We start from the raw sequence: 21994 nt of genomic DNA, 5'->3' as shown, positions 1-21994 counted from the left end.
CAGAACACACTTCCACATGAAATGTTAACCAAAATTTTTTGTTTTTTGTTTTTGTTTTTTGTTTTTTTGTTTTTTTTTTGAAAATAAAATAAACAAAAATACCAAAAAGTAAAAACAAAAACTCAAAACGAAAATTCACAAAATTGACCAAACATAAGTTTGGCAAAATTCAAGGTGCTAGCTCGTTTTGGTTCAGTTTGCGGAGGTGCGCTCGAGCGCAGGTGTGAGCTGGTCCAGCAGTTGTGTTTCTATTGCATGTGTGCGCTCGAGCGTAAGCAAATTGCACTCGAGCATATGTTTGTTGTGCACTTGAGCGCAGTTGGGGAGGGTCGAGCACAGGTGCGCTTTGTTTGTTGCCTTGTGCTCGAGTACGCTCGAGCGCAAGTGGAGTGCGATTGAGCGCACTAGCAAGGAGTAGATTCCGCAGAACTGCAGAAAAAAATGAAAATAGAAACAAAACTCTTTTTTTGTTATGGTTAGATGAAACAAAATAGAAACAGATAAAAATAAAAGTAAACAAAAATTGCAAAAAGAAAATGAAACAAAAATCTACCTAAACTAGTAGAAAAATAAAATCAATTTAAACAAAAATAAATTTTCACAAAAACAAACAACTCCCCGGCAACGGTGTCCAAAACTTGATGTGCAAATTATAATTACTCGCAAGTGCACAAATTGTGTGTAGTACAGCTTATGCAAGTGCGAGGTCGATCCACAAGGAATTGTGTTTGTGAAATTTAATTTCTATCTAAACTAATCCTATTTTAACTTAGTTCCGAATTTTGGGAACTTGAAATTGAAAAAAAAAAAAAAAAAAAAAAAACAAATGAAATAAATCAAAAGATAAAAACACTAAGGTTTTCAGAATCCACCTCAACAAATCAAAGCACATATAATTATGTTTGTTCATACATCCGAATTTCAATAAAATCTCATGCATGTTCTTTTTTTTTTTATAAAATCCTATTGAAAGATTCAATGAATCCATCTCTATTACGAAAAACAAAACATATCTGGTTTAGTCCAAAAGATCCAATGTATCCATGCTTTGCACAAAAGACATTGGATATCCAAAGTAAACCAAAAGTTGAAATGTATCTGTTGGATGAAACACAATGAATATCCAACATTTTCACGACTTATAAACAACAATCAATCACAATTTTGTCACACAATTGAATTGAAACGAACATACATTACATTAAATGACGTAATTGTACAGACTAAACATAAAAATATATAAACAAATCAATGGTGAAGCTTCATCTTCAACCTTAGTTGAAGATTTAGCCTCTCATGACAAAATAAATCATAAAGAAACTAAATTACTTCATTAAAATTAAGAACTTACAAAAGAATTCGAGTTCCAAGCTAAAAAAAACCCAAAAAACACAAAAAAATGACCAAGAATGGCGCCCTCAGCACGTCTCCCTCCGTTTACAATGGAAAATAATGATATTTATAAGCTAATTTTAGGGTTTCAGCACTACCAGGTCGGCCAAGTGTGCTCGATCACACTTTAGGTGTGCTCGATCGCACTAAAAGTGTGCTCGAGCACACTTCTGGTCGGAATTAGCCTACTCTTATGAAATATGACTTTGTAGATCTTTGAGTTATCTTTCCAATGACACCAAGATCGCTTCAATCCAAGCTATATAACTCTAGATATAGCCTTTTTAGTGGGACTCATCGAGTGCAAATCATCGCTTGATCCAAATTTGCTATCAATGCTCCTTGAAGTGTCTTAAGCCCCATAATTAATGGAATAAGTTGCAAATTTCATAGCCGCATTTTTCTCTTAACAACTTGCAAATCACTAAAACACTAAAACTAACCAAAACATCAGAACATAATAAAGCTAAAGGCTTAGCAAATGCAAATTAAGGGGTCCAAATATGCAATTTTGGCGCTCATCAACTGGATAGACTAAATTTGGTTTTTTGATATATGTATGGGTTACATTGAGCTTCTTTGAATGTATGTATGACCTTTTAATATATGTTTCCTATTGCTGTATGTGAGATAGATTGAATGGTTTGTGTGAATATCTACTAATGGGATTTTGGATTGAACCTTAACATCTTTCTCGTTTATGGATAAAAAGCAATGCGAGTATATATATATATATGCTTCAAATTAACCTTAATAATCATATATATCGTAACATTGTTGATATTTTTCAAACAAATGAACTTGTTATATATAAGCAATGTCAACTACTTTATCTCTATCAAAATACCCTTATCATCAAGAGCCCTTTATGCTGCAGAATATAATCAATAATGATGGTTATTTTCTATAATGTTATAATCAAATGATGCATATGGTCAGCATCATTTAGTTGCATCATATGATCAAATTATTATTATAACCAAGGAATATGGTGATGGTTATTTTCTTTATTGCTATAATCAAATGATGCATATGGTCAGCATCATTTGGTTGCATCATATGATCAAATTATTGTGATAACCAAGGAATATGGTTGCATCAGATGCAGAAATAGAAAGGATTCTGACAACATTAGCCAGCAATATGAATTTGTCAACCACAAGCATCATCCATATATGTATGTGTATACAAGTTGTATAACTTGTATTCCTTCAACCTCCAAAATCTCAACTCCTCCAAATCAAAATTGCATTAAACATAGCATTGAAAATTGCCTTAAACATAGAATTCAAAATTGTCTAAAATTCAAAATAAATAAAAACTAGTATTCAACTATTACAAGAAAATCTAATCTATTCGGAAGCCATGACATTGGAATTGATGGCATTCATCAAGAAACGAATAATTGGGAGCTCAACACTTGTAATTGTATGCAATGTATATTGATGGTTGAGAATAGCATAAACTTCGAGTAAGATGGCATTCCTATTCACTGCAATTCCAAGGTCGGTTGGAATTATGGCATTGACCACGACCGTCATCCAAGCAAGTTTTTGGGATAGGTTGTTACTAATATCACAAGCTAATTGCCACAAAAGGGTTAGCAGTACTCCTTGGCTCAAAGGGAGAGGAACTATTGACAATATCCACCGTAGATCAACCTGAGAAGGAAGCTTTAGTTACATATTCTTTAAAAAACAAAAAACCATAAAACTTTCACCAAGAACATTCTATAACATATCGTCGACTTTGTGCACATTGTTAGATGAGACAAATGCACCTGTGAGCATAGCCTGGACACAAGGAAATATCACATCTTTGTAGGGCTACATGGAAAGCCTTTTCAAAATTGTGTTCAAATAACAACTTTGATAACTCCTTAGTTGGATCAGCTAGCACCCCAACCTAATACACACATAAGACAACTCAAGCTTCGAAAATTTTTTTTAAAAAAATATATGCAAACTCATAAAGAAATCAAGTAAGTCGTCATATTTGTGTCCATAAATTTATGTATATACCCGAGTACAAATTATACGCTCATTTTGATCATCAATTACTGAAGGGAATGGAGTTTGACTTGTGTTTGCTTGATCTTGAATTGCTTTTGAGGCCTACAGTTAAAAAATGGTTTAGTCAACAAAACACAAGAAAAAGCCTATGTGGAGCATACAAATGTTTTTCGAACCTATTTTTTCCTCCTTTCCGGTTTGGCCTTGTTGTCACTAGCAACCTTCTTTTTTCATTTTGACTTCTTCACCTTTTTTTTTCTAAAATGGACACCACTCTTGTTGACCTTGGTCTCCCTATACCTTTAACCTTAATAGGACTAAGCATAGTATTATGAATGGGCTCTGGCCTTGATTCCCGGAATTCCTTTGTTAACATATCAATATTTTTCATCACCTTCTTGTATTTGTCCATGCTTTTCGATGCAAGCAATGCTAATTTAGAGAAATTCTTGCAGATGATGTCATATCTTTCATCATTAGGATCAACACCAAAAGCATCATAACTAATCTTAACCAAAGTGTATGTTCGCTTTATATCCTTCCTCCATCTTGGAAGATAGTATCTTGGTGGCTAAATTGTATGCATTTTTGATAGTAGCACCAAAATGGCATGTCTACACAAGATGCCTCTTGCTTCATGTCTACTTTTATGATATGATGCATCTTGCTTACTCATTCATATTTGAGCCTTGTGTATTGGAGCTATTGGGTTGGATGTCTGATCTAGAAATGTCGGAAAGAATCAGACCTTAAGAAAACCAAAAAAGGGTATAAGAAGTCTTGTGACCTCTCTGAGTTAAAATCCAAACCTTCGGAACACAACCGTGAAATTGGATGGGCTCAACTATCTTGCTTGGTCACAGTCATACAACAAAAGTAAGGGAAAAATGGGATATCTGAATGGGAAGATCCCAGAACCAGCTCTTGATGATCCCACCTATGAAAAGTGGAAAACAGAGAATTCAACAATAATGTCATGGTTGTTACATTCTATGCACTCAGATATTAGTCAAGGTTATTTATTTCTTTGCATTGCCAAGGAAATCGAGGATGCAGCCACTCAGACTTTTTCAAAGATGAGGAGTGATGCTATGATTAACTTCTCACAATGGGATTCTTTCAAGTCCTTATCTTTTCATTAATCCGTCTCAACATTCTCATTTCAGCTATAGGTATGACTATAAAGAAAACAAAAGCAAAATTATGGTTCGTTACTAAAAGAATAAGAAGAAAACTTATACCAACTTCAAGCAATTTGTGGGAAAAAGCAATTTAATGACGACACAAGAATTCATGATAATTAGATTAATGATAGGCATGTCCAACTAATAACCTACTTTTGGAAACTAAGAACAAAGGTGTCAGACAGCTATTGAAATTCAAAATGATATTTAAATAAGAAAAAAGCTTTGAACATGACATCCTGCAAGCATTTCAAAAGTAATACGTACTTGCTAAGTATTAGTAAGAGGAGAACAAAGAATATTTTAATATAGAGATAGTAAAAGGCATGACACATAAATGGGTATTTACTACACCTTTGAATTGCCAAGGCAGCAATGAAATGAATTAACTACGAAGAAAAGTACTAACCATAACCCTGTAAGGATGATTGCTCTTGTGCGGTGTAACCTCAGCTCCAAAAGAAAAGCACTCTACACAAAGATCAAAATCTCAGCACATTACACACTTGATGTGGACCCTCCCTGAGATATCTTTATTGCAATCATTACAGTGGTACAAAGCCACTTTCCCTTCAAACATTCCTTGAACTACCACATTGTAAGCAATTAAGTTAGTAGTCAAATCAAGGCCTAAAACTACAAAGTGAAGAAACGTTTAAAAAATCAAAGCACGAATCACGAACAACATGAGGCATTAGAATTCTTGCAGGCTAATACCCTCATTGTTGAAACACAGTTTTCCAAATGATGACATGGCACAAACCTTGTGAATGTTTTGATGTCAGAGGAGTCATCTGACTACAAAATAATAAGAATAAGATCAAAGCTGCTGGTGTTTGCCGGCAGGAAATAGCTCCAATGCCTAAATCAATCACTATGTTTAAGAGAGTATATGAACTTGAAGACTATAAGTGAGAGAGTTGAGAATGTCCGATTAATGAAAAAGAAGAAGATCCTAAAAATTGAAATGGGACCTCCCTTTTATAGGAATCAGATAGTGGCTGTCCACCTGGCATAGTGGTCCTCTTGAGGATCCACGTGTCATATATTGTGTTGGTGAATCATATGAGAATGCCATGTAAGTAGATGAGGTCTCCCAAGGATAATCCTTGAGAGCATATACTTTGTTCGGTTTACCAAGTCTTTGAGCCGAGTATAATATACCGAGGTTAAGTTAATATAACTTACCAAACTTAAGCTCGGTAAGTAGGTGTAAGTAACCGAGTTTGTATTGTGGGCCGAGTAATTGTTTGTTGGGCTTAATGTGGCCGATCCATGACCCAACAGTTACCCCCCAATTTCCTAGTCTAAGAGACTATGGAAATTTCATCTTTCCAAGAATGGGTCGGCTTTCAAAAGTTTTGCCCTGTCCTTGGTAAAAATAATGTGAGTTGGCACTCACAATTTGAATTTTGGAATTTTTGAATTTCAAGAGGGAATATTTGGAGCGATAAACGATTTCTATTCCCTATTTTAACCACATGTCGAGCTTCCTATGTTAAAAAATCTAGCAACCACGTGTCAATTTCTGTACAAGTGGTACCAATTAAATGGCGCGTCTTCTCGAAGGACCCTAGCCTCTAGGGTTTTAAATGCACCGCTAATCTTTCGTCTTCCTGAAGCCTTTTTAAATCCTTCTGCCTTCGTTATTTCTTTACTGTTATATTGATAGAAGCCATTAACTTGTTCGTCCAAGCTCTGCAAATACTTTTTTTGCAACTGGCGTTCCTTCACCCAAATCTTTCTACTCAGTATTATTTTCTGAGAGTGGTATATTTCATAACCACGGTTGATTCTGTCCCTTTTGCCAAACGTTTTGTTAATCCTGACAGCCCAATACTTAAATACCTAGATTTCTTTCTTCCTCTAATTGAACCATCTGTTGGGCATCTTTGTTTGAGTGTTACACACCTTTTAATTCAACAAGGTTACCCTCTCGTTCCCCTTCAATTAGCCCTTGAACTTCTATATTTGATGGGTCGTAGAGGTGATGCTGATTCCAGTGGATTGGTTAATTCATACCCAACTGCGTGGGAAGCAGATTTGTAGGATAAGGATGAGCTTGAAGTTCATAGAACCCGCTTCATTCCTGATTCGGTACAACTGCGCTTCGATAATGAAGCAACTGAAGCTATGGTCGATGTTGATAGAAATCAGGTGTGTTTGTACATGGAGGTGTTCCGAATAGGTTTCAGACTACCCTTCCCGAGGATAGTTCGTGAGTTGTTGAGCTATATTCGGGTAGCCCCTCATCAAATTATGCTAAATGGTTGGAGAATTTTCTTTGCCTGTATGGTTCTCTGGCCCAAAATTCTAGGGGTAGAACATCCCCTTACCATCAGAGAATTTCTAAAAGTGTACAAACTTTCAAAGGGTCCCAAAACTGATCATCTTTTTACCTTTCGAACCCGGAAGAGGGTAAAATTCATCTTCTTCAAGCCAACCTACTCCAGCAATAAAGGATGGAAGGATGAATTCTTTTTTGCTCAAGGTGAATGGGAGTTTGCGTCTTCAGAAGTGATTAGAGATCCGAGTGTTCCTCGGGAGACCATTTCCCCTTCAAACCGAGGTATAAACAAAACATTATTCTCTTTTCCTTTTCTCTTTTTGCAGCGAAGCTAATCTCAACATGATCTCTCATTTTTTTAGGTCAACAAGAACCTACATTATCCAGAGAAGAGAGTAACCGAGTGAAGCAAGTTCTGATTTATGCTGAACAAAATAGGGGTGAGATGGATTATGATGAGATCATGACAACTGACAATATAAGGCTATATTTGGAAGCCCCCCCAGTTGAAAGATCAACTGAAGCTGCTCAACCGAAGAAGAAGTCTTCTGCTGAAGTTGTCATGAAAACTATTCCCGAAGCTTCAAAGAAACAAGCTCTTGGAGCTCTACAAGGATCAGTTGCTGAATCTCCGAGGAAGAGAATCACTGACAATGGTAAAATTGAAGAGCCTTCTGAGAGATTGGCTAAACATAAAGGCAAGAGGATAGTTGGAGATGCTTTCTCGAAAGTTCCTCTAGCAAGACCTCTAGTTGTTGCTAGAGTCTCTTTGAAAATTGTTAATGAGCCCAAAGATCTTAGTATTTCTCTTTTGAGGAGGAGGAAAAAGACAAAGAAAACTGAAGATGGCTCAAGAATAGTGAAGCCTATTATTGACTTAGAATCTGAAAGGCTTGAAGTAAGCTTGGGACCAGAAGCAATGAGAGTAGAGATTGATGTCCTCCCTGAGGCATAAAGAATTAAAGCTAAGTCTAGCTTAGAAGCAAGTGGAAAGAAAGTTGGTTCTGAAGTGGAAGTGCTTGCTCCTCATGTCGAAGCATATTTCAGTGTTCTGGGTGGCATCAGGGGGTTTATGGCACAAAAAGATACATTAATCCGAGATGCCCTTCTTGCAGATAGACCTTCCCGATCATCATCCATCACACCAACACGAACCGAGCTTCCTTCTCCTGCAGCACTCGAGGTTGAACCACTCTCTGTTGTACCTCTTTCTTCTACCCCTACAGAAGTTGTGCATCTGACTGCTTCTGAGTCTGAAGAAGGAAGCCCTATAAATGTAGATCGCATCCTCAGAGATCTTGCTGCGAAGATGCCGATAATAAAGCCACTTGCAATGATAGTTCTAGGACAAACCGAAGCAAAAAGTTCATCTGTAAATCCTGAAGTCATTCGCACTGAGCCTGTGACTTCTGAGTTTATTACTACCGAACTTGCTGCTAAAAAACTAATGATTGCTGAACCTACAGCTACAAAGCCTGCTGTTACTAAACCAATAGTCACAGAGTCTGTGATTGCCGAGCATGTGATTGCTGAACCTGTGGCTGCTGAACCTGTTGCAGCTAAACCTGTGGCTGCTGAACCTTTAGTAGCTGAACCTGTGGTTGCTGAACTTGTGGCAGCAACCAACGAGTTTGAAGAGGCTGATCAATTTAACTTTCCAACGGGTGGGGAACCAATTTAACTTTCCAACGGGTGGGGAACCAGTTAACCTCAAAGAATTAACCCAGCTGCCAAAGAATAATTCAGCTTGCTATGATGCACAAAATATTACAGGGACTTCACAAGCAGCTGGCTCCTCGGTGAACCGTACACCTGAGCCAATTACTTGGTCATTCGGGGAACCTCTCTCTCGACTAAGTGATAACTTGTTAGGCAACCCTTTTATTGCCTTAGCCGATTTGATTCAGGCTAATAATGCAACAGATATCAGTGCTCAATTCCCGAAGGAAGTGATGGAACACATGCTGTATCATCAACTTGAGGTAAATATTTCTCTTAACCTTCCGAATGTTGATAATGATATACTTATCCTGACAAATTTCTTTTCTTGTAGGAATCAATGCCAAGTTTGAACTTCTATCTCCATTTCAGACGATATGCTGAGAGTTCTACTTTGGGGGACGAGACTTCGAAGAAGAAACTTGAAGATGCTGAAGTTCAAATCCAACGATTACAAGAACTGTCGGCTCAACAAGAGAACGAGCTTCTTCTTTTTGGAGAATAGATAACTGAGTTGGATGCTCAATCTGTTCAAGCAAACTCTTGAATCCAAGAGTTGGAAACTGATAGGGGTGTCAAGGCGATTACGGTTAGCGGTTATTGGCAATAACCGATAACCGTAACCGCCTTAGCCGTTTATAGATTTCACTAACCGTTAGCAGTTAGTAAAATAAATAACCGCCCGCTAATCGCTTTTTAAAAATTGGGCTTTTTTTTTTGTTTTTTGGGCGTTTTTTGGCTTTCTTTAGGGCTTTTTGGGCTTTTTTTTACCCTTTTTTTTTTTTTTTTTTTTTGTATTTTTAGTGTCTTCTTGGGGCCAATTGCTATAAAAAGAGCCCATATTGAAAAATCAAAAATATTTGACCCAAAATTTACATTTACTTGTACTTTAAAAAAAATTCCTTAAATATTTAATTATAACCGATTAACTTTTTTTTATAAAGAAAAAAAAAACAACATATAAAAAAAAAAAAAAAAATTCAGCACAACATATAAAAAAAATTTAGAATTCAGACAACTGTCACAACATATAATGATAATACATTAATACTTAAATTGTGTTTATAAGTAACACATTGGTCATTGCTTAATCCAATGTCAATTACGTAATTTGATATTATACGAATCATATCATTATTGAATATTAATAATATGATTCACTTGAAGTCTTGAATAAAGTATTTGAATTGTCATTAAATCATATGATTAAGTATTGATATTATACATTTATATTATTCATATGCATATGTAGACTTATATAGACTTATAACATATATAGACTTATAAGTTTATGACATACATTGGAAATAAGTCTCTAGTTATTTAATTGTTATATTAGTATGAATCGGTATACTTATGAGTTATGTCATATTATATATATATATATATATATATATATATATATATATATATAATTTGTTATTATATAATCAAATGATTTAATGATCAATTGATCATGTGATATAATCATATAAATTATAGTGATAATATATTAATACTCAAATTATGATTTAATTATTTTTAAAAAAAATTGTGATTTAATGATCAAGTGATTATGTTATATGTATAAATATTTTTATAATTATAATTATAAAAATATATTATATAAAAAGGCGGTTAGCGGTCACGATTAGTAAACCCAATAACCGCTAACCGCTAGGTGCTTATAGTGGCTAGGCGGTTAGCAGTTAATACGGTTAAGCGGTTAGTGGTTAGCGAGCGGTTAAAATTGACACCCCTAGAAACTGAGCTAGTTGCTGAGAAAGCAAAATCTACGAGGCTGTTAATTGACTATTCAACTCTCGAAGATGAAGCTAGCCAAGTTAAAGAAAAACATGCTGAGGTTGAATTTCAATGCCGAGCTACTAAGTCTTGTATTAACTTAGTTTCTGAAGAACTCGAGGAAGCACATAAGGAAGCCACGATTCAATGTGCCAAAGTTGAACTAGCTAAGGAGAAACTAAAGCTAACTGAGGAGAAACTTCTTGCTACCGAGAAGAAACAGAAATCGACAGAGAAAAAGCTTAAGGTTGCTGAAAAGAAGACTTTGAGTTTCAAGGGAAAACTCTCCTAAGCAAAAGATCAAGTGATCAGATATAAAGAGAAAACTCAGAGTTTCTATAAGCAGCTCCCTTTTGCTTCTTGGGGTCAAGATTATGGTTGGGGCATAGGCTTCATCTCAGGTTTTGAAACCTTCCGAAGCTGGTCTAAGAATCCCTCTGAGCATGTTGATCATGATACCATTAGGCCTGAAGACATTCCTCCTACCGAAGAAGCTATCAAGAAAATTGCTATAATTGGGCAAGAAAAAATGCCAGGTTGCGAGGGAATTACATACTTCGGATTCAACCCATTTGCCAAATATAAAGTTGGGGAATCCTCTGTCATCAAAGAACACCCTGAAAAATCTTCATCTGATGATGACTTTGAAAAGTCAGTAAGTGTATTAGAGGAAGAATGGGACCATGAATCAGATAAGGCCAAGAGTTCTTAAATTTTGAAAAAATTTCTTAAAATTTTGAGTCTCAAAATGTAATCCTTGGTAGATTTTTTGAATGAAACTCATTGTTGAACATCTCTTTCTTATCTCTTCTGTCTTTAATGATAGAGACCTTTTGCTTTACATATCTTGTTCAACTCTTTTTCCTTAATCATTTTGAATATATAATAGAAGTTAAGAACTTCTTAACTTACTTATCACTTCCCCCCCCCCCCCCCCCCCCCCCGATTCCCATAACTTATTTATTCAATTAATAAACATTGGGAATCTTATCACTTAGGAGAATGCTTAATTCCAAGGAAATGCCTTTATGGTTATATTTCTTAAAGGTCTTTGAATTTAGGAAATGCTTAGTTCAGCTATGTTTCTTGAATGTCTGCCTCAGGAAAGCGCTTTGTTTAGCTATATTTTCAAGGTCTTAGTGCTTAGAAAGTGCTTAGTTCAACTATACTTTAGGAGCACTTGCCTTGGGAGAGTGCGTTGTTTAGCTATTTTTTCGAGGTCTTTACCTTAGGAAAGCGCTTCGGCTATATTTCACTGAGTTAAGCTCGGGAAAGCGCCTTGGCTATATTTCTCCAAGGTTAACCTTCGAACAACCTTACTCCAGAGGTTTTTTGTTCTTTAGAAGGTTAAGTTCAGAAAGTGCTTTGTTCAACTATATTTCTCGAACTCATCCTCGGGAAAGCACCTTGGTTATATTTCACCGAAGGGTTTCAGCCTTAGAATTAACCTACATGGAGGTTTTAAATTCTCAGTTGAGCTGAGTTTGGAAAGCGCCTTTACGACTATATTTCCAAACTTGATCCTCAAAAAAGTGCTTTGTTCAGCTATATTTCTTGAGTTTGAAGTAAAGTAAAACGCCTTGTCAGCTGTGTTTACTAAGATTTTTGTACGATTATAACTTCAGAAGATTCTTTATTCACAAAATATTCGTTTTACAATAACAATATAAGAAAAGATGAATCTCTGAAATTACAATTGTCATACAAATTACATTTTAAGATGCTCGGCATTCCATGGCCTCTGGAGCGCTTTCCCCTCTGAATCTGTGAGGTGATATGCTCCTGCTCTTAAACATTCGATCACTTTGTATAGTCCTTCCCAATTTGGTGCTAATTTCCCATCAACCAAGTCTTTAGTCGCTATAATGACTTTCCTCAAAACCAGATCTCCGTTCTTGAAACTTCGTTGCTTAACTCTTTGATTAAAGTACCGAGCTACCCTTCGTTGATATGCTGCCAAGGTTATTTGGGCTTGGTCTCGTTTTTCTTGCAACAAATCGAGATGTAGCTTTAGGCCTTCATCATTAAGCTTTGATTTGAAGGTCTCTACACAAAAACTTCCTGACCCAACTTCAGCTGGAATGACTACCTCGGTTCCGAAGGTTAATGCATAAGGATTTTCCTCAGTTGGAGTTCTTTTGGTGGTGCAATATGCCCATAAAACTTCCGGAAGATCCTCTGCCCAATTCCCTTTGCGCTTACCAAGCTTTTTCTTCAAAATTTTGAAGATAGTCTTGTTCGTTGCTTCCACCTGCCCATTTGCTTGAGGATGTCCCGAAGATGAGAAATAATTTCTGATATGAAGCTTGGCACACCATTCCTAGAATGAATCACAATCGAATTGTTTGCCATTATCTGTGACAAATGCATGTGGAATACCATATCGACAGATTACATTTTTCTAAATAAATTTTTCGATGCTCTTTGTTGTAATATTTACTAAAGCTTCTACTTATGCCCATTTGGTAAAATAATCTACAGCAAACTGAACACCTCCCTTTTCTTGAGGTAATGGTCCTACTATATCCACGCCCCATTGTGAAAATGGCCAAGGTGAAGAAATTGAACTCAGCTCCTCAAGAGGTTACTTAATAATACATTGGCAAAATGTTGGCAATTGTCGGAAGTTTTGACCATTTGCATTGAATCCTAATTCATACTCGGCCAGAAAAACCCTGCTCTAACAGCTTTGTGTGCCAATACCCTTGCTCCTAAATGATTGCCACAAATCCCTTCATGGATTTCTCGAAAAATATGATTACCTTCTTCTTTAGAAGCACACTTAAGAAGAGGTAACATGAAACCTCGTTTGTAAAGAGTTCCATTTATTAAAGTAAACCGAGCAGCCTTTATCTTTAATTGGATTGCTTTCTTTTTATCTTCAGGAAGAACACCTCTTTCCAAATATTCTACTATCTTTTCAGCCCAAGCAAGCATGACTTCAATTGTTAAAATCATAACCTCCTCAGTTATAGCAGGTTGTTGTAGAGCTTGAATTGGTTGGTCAGTTTCTTCCACTTCATCGTCAGCTGCTGAACCCATCCGAGCTAAAAAGTCCACCTTTTCATTTTCTTCCCTCGAAATTTTGACAATACAGAATTTTTGAAAAAATTTCTACATATTCTGTACTTTAGACAAGTACAATTTCATCTTACTTCCCTTGGTCTCGAACTCACCACTAATATGGCCAACAATTACTTAAGAATCACTTCGTACTTCTACAAACTCTGCTCCCATCTCCCGAGCTAAGCCAAGTCCAGCCACGACTGCTTCATATTCAACTTCGTTGTTAGTAGTTCTGAACTCTAATCTTAGAGAACTACTTAACTCTTTCCCATCTGGTGTAATCAATACTACTCCAGCTCCACCATTCTTTTTTGTAGATGACCCATCTACGTAAATCACCCATGTCTTATCTCTCGGCCATGCTTCAGGTTCTTGCATATTGGTGAATTCTACTAAAAAATCTGCAAGTGCTTGACCTTTAATAGCATTCTGAGAGACAAGTTGTATATTAAACTTGCTAAGTTCGATTGCCCAATTAACTAACCGACCAGATAAATCTAATTTTCGAAGCACTTTCTTCAGTGGATACTCAATTAGTACTTTGATTGTATGAGCTTGAAAATATGGCTGAAGCCTCCTAGATGCAATTGTTAAAGAAAAAGCAAGCTTTTCCATCTGCACATATCTTTCCTTAGCTCCACGTAATGCCCTGCTGATGAAGTATACTGGTTTCTGTACGCCTTCTTCTTCTCAAATTAGAGCAGCACTAACTGCAATTAAAGATACAGATAAATACAAATACAATGTTTCTCCAGGAATAGTTCGGCTCAACAGAGGTGGACTGACTAGATACTTCTTTAGCTGCTCAAATGCTTGTTCACACTCTTCAGACCTCTCAAATGATTTTCTTAAAATTTTAAAGAAAGGAAGACATTTATCAGTAGACCGAGAAATGAATCTGCTTAATGCTGCAATCCTCCCTGTTAACTATTGGAGTTGCTTTGTATTCTTTGGAGACTGCATATCTAGTATTGCTTGAATTTTTTCAAGATTAGCTTTGATTCCTCAATTTGAAACCATGTAACCGAGGAATTTCCCTGATGAGACTCCAAAAACACACTTAGTAGGATTTAGTTTCATCTTGTACCATTTCAATGTCATGAATGCTTCTTGCAGATCTTTCACATGATTTGTATACAATTTACTCTTGACAAGCATATCACCAAATGCATCCATAAAGCTCAGCAACTCATACCTAGTTGTTGAATCAACCAATGAACTAATATGCGGCAGTGGAAAACTATCTTTCGGACATGCTTTATTAAGATCAGTAAAGTCCACACACATCCTCCATTTTCCATTGGACTTTTTGACCATTACTACAGTGGCTAACCAATCGGGATAATATACTTCTTCAATAAATAGAGCTTTGAGCAGCTTGTCTACTTCCTCGGCAATAGCCATATTTCTTTCAGGAACAAACTTTCTTCGCTTTTGCTTCACCAGTTTTACCTCCAGATTCACATTCAATTGATGAACGATATCCTTTGGGTCAATCCCAGGCATATCTTCATGAGACCACACAAAGACTTCTAAATTCTCCCGAAGAAATTGAATAAGAGCCTCTTGAACCTCTGAAGTTAACTGAGACCCTATCTTCACAACTTTTCCTTTTGCTATCGGTATATCAATCAACTGCTCAGCTGGTTCTTTCTTCAAATCAATCTTCTTTTCACTACCCACATTATTGATTGTCAAAACTGTAGATTCTGAAGGTTTTTTTAAAGATGTATTATAACATCTTCTCGCTACAACTTGATCTCCTTTAACTTCACCAACCCCTTCAAGCATTGGAAACTTCATCTTCAGATGGTAAGTTGAAGTTGCAACCTTCAGCTAATTTAAGGCTGGGCGGTCGATGATTGCATTGTAAGCAGATGGTCAGTCAACCACCAAAAAATCCGCCATAACAGTAGCTTGCTTAGGATCTATTCCTGCCGTAACAGGAAGAGAAATCAATCCAATAGGTTGAACTTGCTCACCTGCAAATCCTACCAATGGTGACAAAAAAAGGTTTGATCTTCTCTCGACCAATACCTAATTGCTGAAATACGGTCCAGTACAAAATATCTGCTGAGCTACCATTGTCCACCAAAACTCGATGAACAGCATGGTTAGCCACTATTACAGTTATCACCAGTGCATCATCATGAGGCATTGAAACCTCATTTGCATCTTCCTCTGAGAACGCCAAAACCATAGGGTCCTTCTTTTGCACCTTGGAAGGCCTTTCAAGAAGGAGAATTTCTTCTACTCTCGCCTGCCTTGCATAAGCCTTCCTTGCCGAATTGGACTCTCCTCAACCAGCTAATCCTCCTGAAATTGTCTGAATCTCACCAATAACAGTTTGATTCTAAGGATTTTGTTGATCATTGTGATTAGGCTTTGGTTCATCACGCCTCTACCACTAATTACGTGAATTATCATTATTCTACTCCAACCTCCGGGGTTGATTTTCTTGAGGATTTTTCTCTTTCCCCTTTTCTTCAACTAGGAATTTTAATAACTTTCCATTCCTGACAAATTTTTCAATTTCAAACCAAAGGGTTATACAATCGTTGATGTGATGACCATGATCATTATGGTACTCACAAAACTTCTGACTATTTCGATTCTGGGGAAGAGCCTTCATCCTTGCTGGCCATCTAAAGTTTGGATCTTTTTTTCACCTCCATGAACACCTTAGAAATAGTTGTATTTAAAGGTGTCCATTTAATATACTGCAGCTGATTCTGCTTACGTGGTGGCTCAATCTTCTTTTCTGGATTTTTGAAAATTTTCTGATCCTTCTTCTTCTTCTCAACAAAAGTTCTTGACTCCACCTTAGCAGTACCAAAAGTATATTTATCTCATTTGGCTTTAGATTTCATCAGGGCCGTAATAGTTTCTTCTTGATTTATCAATTCCTCAGCTTTGTTCATAAACTACCGAAGAGTTCCCAACGTCGGTTTCCAAGCCAATTCAGCCATCAATGGCCTTTCAGTTTTTATTCCATGCATCAAGGCTAAAAGAACTGTTTGCTCATTCGGACTTTCCACTATCAGCTTCTCTTGATTAAACTGTAACATATAATCTTTTAAAGACTCGGTTTTTCCCTGTGTGAGATAATAAATAAGCAAGACTTTTCTTCCTTTTACGAATTGCAAGAAATTGACTCAAAAATTGTTGATCAAGAGAATCAAAACTATCAACAAATTTGGGACTTAAACCTCCAAACCATTCTTTAGCAACTCCCTTCAAAGTTAAAGGGAAAGCTTGGCAAGCAATTTCATCAGGAGTATCATGGAGAATGATATAGGCTCGGAAACTTTCCATATAATCAGTAGGATCTCCGCTTCAATCATACTTGTCCACTCGAGGAACCTTAAACTTATCGGGGATATGATATCTCATCACTCGATCGGTAAAAGGCAAATTGGTATACTACATAAGATCTTCAGTTACAGATTGATTTTCTCCATTTTCAATTAAAAGAACCATTTTTTCATATTTTTCTTTAAGATCTTGAACAACTTTATTTACAACAATTTCCTCGGGCTTAACACGATGTAAATGACTGTGATGAGACTGACTATGATGAGATCTATCATAATTAGATTCACTACGATGAGACCTCTCACTGAGATGTTAATTATTATAAGACCCTTCACGAGAATTTTCTTTGGTTTGGACAGTTGTATTATGACTTCCATGTACAGAAATTTCATCATCTTGTCGAAGTGATTGCTGTCGAAATGGTGGTTGTGGCTCTTTGAATATTTCTTCTTGTCTTTCTTCAAGTACTGGATCTTTTCTAGGAAGCAACCTAGAAACGACATCTTCATTTTGTTTCTTCATAACTTCCATTGACTCAGCAATACGCTTCATAAAACTTTCTAATAAAGCTGTCTGAGTATTTGGACCATGAGATGTTCTAGGAACATCAGTTTGAACATTCGGAAGAGGATGTGGGGGTGTATTCACCATATCAGAATTTTGAAATTAGTAAGAACCGATAAAAATCGAGTTCCCACAAACGGCATCTAACTGTTGAAACACAGTTTTCCGAATGATGACGTGGCACGAACCCTGTGAATGTTGTGATGTCAGAGGAGTCACTTGACTACAAAATAATAAGAATAAGATCAAAGCTGCCGGTGTTTGCCAGCGGGGAATAGCTCCTATGCCTAAATCAGTCACTGTGTTGAAGAGAGTATATGAACTTGAAGACTGTAAGTGAGAGAGTTGAGAATGTCTGATTAAGGAAAAAGAAGAAGATCCTAAAAATTGAAATGGGACCTCCCTTTTATAGGCATCAGATAGTAGCTGTCTACCTGGCATAGTGGTTGTCCCGAGGATTCACTTGTCGTATATTGTGTTGGTGAATCACAGGAGAATGCCATGTAAGTAGATGAGGTCTCCCGAGGATAATCCTCGGGAGCATATACTTTGTTCGGTTTACCAAGTCTTTGAGCCGAGTATAATATACCGACTTTAAGCTGATATAACTTACCGACCTTAAGCTCGATAAGTAGGTGTAAGTAACCGAGTTTGTATTGTGGGTCGAGTAATTGTTTGTTGGGCTTAATGTGGCCGATCCATGACCCAACACTCACTATCACGTCAACAAAAATATACCTAGATCCGAAATCACGCTAACAATGCTAGTGACAGAAGCACCTGCAGGAGTTGTACCTATAATTTCTGCATTGGAAGCCACCCTCTTTCTCTTGGACCTACTGAAAATGAAAAATTCAAGTGAGACTGCATTGAATAAAAAATCAACATACACAAACTACAGGCAAATATAACATAGGAAAAAAAAAAAATCTAAATGAAACATCTGGGAATAAACATGAAGTTAACTCTTCTATTAGCTCCAACGTTCTGTTCAACATCACTACAAATGTATACAAATATTAAACTCTTTCATCAAATAGTTAGAATTATTTTGGTTTCGAACCAATAAACAAATCACTCACTTTTCCTATGGGTTTTCTTGGAAACCAAAGGAGTTTAATGTGCTTAAATTTGCAGGAAAATGAAGAAAAAAAAAAAAAAAATTGTATGAACCTTTGGTTTGGATCGTCTTCCACAGAATGCGACAGTGCTCGAGACCGACCCATCGCTCTGATTTACCTATCTTGAGAGGCAAGAAAAAGTCCCAGAATTAACCTAAAATTAAAGTGGACAAATTACATGCATCCCCGAGAGTTTCTAATTGTTGAAACGGCCCAAACTTGAAGACAGTAAGCCGAGCTAAGACTCTTGAGGACATGAGGACGCCACAACAACACCTCAACAACCAAAACCCCCCCATAAACCAATTTCTACGGCCTCCATTCTGTTGGGTCATTCCTTGCGCATCATGTGTAAACATGAGTCATGACGCAACTCTTTAGATAGAGGGAATTTAGAAATCACCTTTGTTCTTGTAAGAATGCCGAGCCAAGAGGGGCTACCTCCTTTCTCCTCTGAGCTCGCCGGAGGGGGGAGTGGAGATCGCCGGCGGTGGTGCGTGACCCAAGAGTATGGTGTGGGTGGAGTAATGCTACGGAGTAGCATTCCATCAGCAAACCGTCCCAACTTTGGGTTAACGAGCCTTTTAATAAAAAATAAAAAATTTAAATTTAAATAAATATATATTTTAAAAAATAAAAATAAAAATAACCCAACCAAATACTGAAATATGCGTCACCTTTAGTTCTAGGTTTTCACTTTTTTCCCCTCTCCCCCAAATTCTCCCGCCCCCTCCCACCCACCACCATAACCGGCCACCACCATCCAGCACCGCCGGCCACATCATCCAGTGGCTACGAAGCAGACGCGCAGCCGCCCACCACTGGCCCTTTCCTCTCTCTCCCAAACCCCCAAAACTCTTCCCTCCACCCTCTCCCACCAAGCAACGCCTCCGACCACCACCAACTTTTGCCGCCTACCGAACGACGCCCACACCATTCGCCTCCTCCCACCACAGGAGACGCCCACCCACTGTGGCACTAGCTAGATCCGCGAAAGTGCCGAGCGCATAGGATCTTTGAGTCCGAAAGCACCGAACCGGGGGCTCACCCACAGGTCATTTTTCATTATGATTCTTACCTAAACAGAAAATATATACTTTGACGCTAGTTACTTAATTTCTTCATTTGCAATATATATGCAGTGATGAGCCCTTTTGGTGGAGTGGTATATCAGTCAAACTCATGGATAGGAGAGTAGATAGTTGATTTTGTGGGATTGGAGCCAAGTTAGAGCCAGTTGATGCCTAATATTCATTTATATGTTTTCTGAATAGTTTATCTTTTCTGGGTATTATCTGCTGACGAAATAGAGCTTTTCTTATACATGTCTTCATTTCTATGGAAATTCTTAATGTCCTGTTAGTTTAGGTGACGTTGGTTGGGATAGTGTTTGATAAAGCCAAGAAGTTTTGATGATTTTCTATGATTTATCATGCAACAGAGATGGAATGCATGTTCGTGTCAATGGACACTTGAAGAGCTTTTTCGTGTTGGGTTTTCCTCTCTCTAGCTCAAGTCTGATCATTTCTATTCACAAAGAAACAAATTATGCAAACAGCTTTCCATTTTCATTCATTCTTGTGCTTCTCTAACAGGTCTCTCTCTCTCTCTCTCTCTCTTCTATGCACGCTTGCATATGCTTTTAAGCTTCATGTGTGTCAACTCCTGATTGAAGTTTTAATACTTGCAGAAGAAACACCACCGCAAAACCAGATGGGTGGATGAAAATGCAAACCCCTCATTTAAAAAAGCTTACTGGTAGAGAAGTTCACTATGCAGGAAGACATGAATCTCTCTTGACTGTGCCATCGACCAGATTGTGTGCAATTGCCAATACTGATGATGGTTCCCCCCCATCTGTCCCTGTGTTACAAGAATATACAAATACAAACCATGTACCCAATTCGGAAGCAGAGACCTTTCTCAGCAAATGGTCACCACCCAGGTATCTGTGGAGGGGATTGTCAGTTCTTATCCTGGCAGGACAGGTTATTATCAGGACACTAAAGGGAAAAGTCCACTGGAGGAATACTCTGCAACAGCTGGAGAGAGTTGGGCCAAGATCAGTTGGGGTCTGTCTTCTAACATCAGCTTTTGTTGGGATGGCTTTCACGATCCAGTTTGTTAGAGAATTCACCAGATTGGGATTAAACAGATCTGTTGGTGGGGTATTATCTCTGGCTTTCGCAAGGGAGCTGAGTCCTGTCGTTACATCAATTGTTGTTGCTGGGCGTATTGGAAGTGCATATGCAGCAGAGTTAGGAACAATGCAGGTTTCTGAGCAAACTGACACCTTGAGAGTTCTTGGGGCAGACCCTGTTGATTATCTTGTGACACCTAGGGTGATTGCCTCCTGTATTGCTTTACCTTTTTTGACCCTTATGTGCTTCACAGTGGGGATGGCATCCAGTGCTCTCTTGGCTGATAGTGTTTATGGGGTTAGCATTAACATTATCTTAGATTCTGCTCAAAGAGCACTTAAATCTTGGGACATAATTAGTGCCATGATAAAGTCACAGGTTTTTGGTGCAATTATATCTGTTGTGAGCTGTGCATGGGGAGTTACCACTCTGGGAGGTGCTAAAGGTGTTGGGGAGTCTACAACTTCGGCTGTGGTTATCTCACTTGTTGGTATTTTTATTGCTGACTTTGCACTCTCTTATTGCTTCTTCCAAGGAGCTGGAGATTCACTGAAGAATTGCATATGAACAGTTTTGTTAGTGTGTGATGTTCAGTTGGAGTTTCTCCATTATTATTTGTTTATTGATACTGCCTACACATTGCATAAGCAAAAGACGCATTATTATAGTTGCTAATTCATGATTTATGGTCATTCAGCTTGAGCTCCGTTTTTTGGTTAATTTTTAGAGTGGAGTAATGCTACACTTCATACCAATTTATCACATCAATGTCACACTTATTGATATGGCATGTTTTAAATGAGTTATACTTTTTTCAAAGTGGTTGACATTGTAAGCCACACGTCATCTCAATCGATGTGACATAAGTATGATAAATGGGTGTGAAGAATATCATTATTCTTTAGGATAAGAAGGATGTACAAAATTGGAAGAAACGGTGAGTTGTAGGGCATAAATGATTCTAATAAGTAAACATTTGTGTGAAGTTTCCAATTTGTATAACTTTGATTGGATGACATTTTCTCAAGGTTAGCTTCTTGGTAGATGGTTTAATCATTTTTGTGGAAATATAATTATATGTGAACCTACTGATTTGGTGAAGAATGTTTTTGAGCTTCAATGTATAGTCTTGAAACATCTAACATCTAATTCCTGAGTGTCAGTCCCTCTTAACATAATTTTTTGATTGTAATGAAGCGGTTCTTCTTCTACGACTGCTGTTTTAGTGCTTCTTCTTTGTTATATATATATTTTGTAACCCCCCAATTTGCCATAGCCCGAACCAGAGTCTGATTGTCATAAGTCTAATTTTTCACAACAATTAAGCACCGATACATAAACTCATAATAGTTGAACTTGGACTTGGGCATTGGAAGCTCGGATCTCGGAGGGCGGGAGAAAGAGATTTGGC

At 37.4% G+C, this 21994-nt stretch overlaps 2 protein-coding genes across 6 annotated transcripts; one reads left to right on the top strand and one right to left on the bottom strand.

Moving 5' to 3' along the window:
* Positions 1 to 13574: 13574 nt before the first annotated feature.
* LOC148588223 (uncharacterized) lies at positions 13575 to 14057 on the bottom strand. The gene has a single exon (XM_088514845.1). The coding sequence runs from the start codon at positions 14055 to 14057 to the stop codon at positions 13575 to 13577; it is 483 nt and encodes a 160-aa protein (XP_088370971.1).
* Positions 14058 to 19155: 5098 nt separating this feature from the next.
* On the top strand, positions 19156 to 21289 carry LOC132172381 (protein TRIGALACTOSYLDIACYLGLYCEROL 1, chloroplastic). Of its 5 annotated transcripts, none has more exons than XM_059583869.2 (4): positions 19156 to 19496; positions 19585 to 19668; positions 19884 to 20037; positions 20118 to 21289. In XM_059583869.2, the coding sequence occupies exons 3-4, from the start codon at positions 19991 to 19993 to the stop codon at positions 21148 to 21150; spliced, it is 1080 nt and encodes a 359-aa protein (XP_059439852.2). In that variant the 5' UTR covers positions 19156 to 19496; positions 19585 to 19668; positions 19884 to 19990; the 3' UTR covers positions 21151 to 21289. The 5 variants fall into 5 exon arrangements, with proteins under 5 accessions (XP_059439852.2, XP_059439850.2, XP_059439851.2 ...); XM_059583867.2 differs by having other exon boundaries at positions 19585 to 19730; XM_059583868.2 differs by lacking the exon at positions 19585 to 19668.
* The last annotated feature ends 705 nt before the right edge of the window (positions 21290 to 21994 follow it).

The sequence above is a fragment of the Corylus avellana genome, chromosome 1 (assembly GCF_965113065.1).
Source record: "Corylus avellana chromosome 1, dhCorAvel1.hap1.2, whole genome shotgun sequence".
Taxonomy (NCBI): Eukaryota; Viridiplantae; Streptophyta; class Magnoliopsida; order Fagales; family Betulaceae; genus Corylus; species Corylus avellana.
The sequence above is the reverse complement of the archived record's forward strand: the minus strand, read 5'-3'. Positions and strand labels throughout refer to the sequence as shown.

Bases quoted from the DNA above. Each gene is read 5' to 3' on its own strand.
- LOC132172381 (XM_059583868.2), top strand. From the start codon at position 19,991: ATGCAAACAGCTTTCCATTTTCATTCATTCTTGTGCTTCTCTAACAG. The intron at 20,038-20,117 runs GTCTCTCTCTCT...TCCTGATTGAAG, and splicing joins TTCTTGTGCTTCTCTAACAG to TTTTAATACTTGCAGAAGAA.
- LOC148588223 (XM_088514845.1), bottom strand. From the start codon at position 14,057: ATGGAAAAGCTTGCTTTTTCTTTAACAATTGCATCTAGGAGGCTTCAG.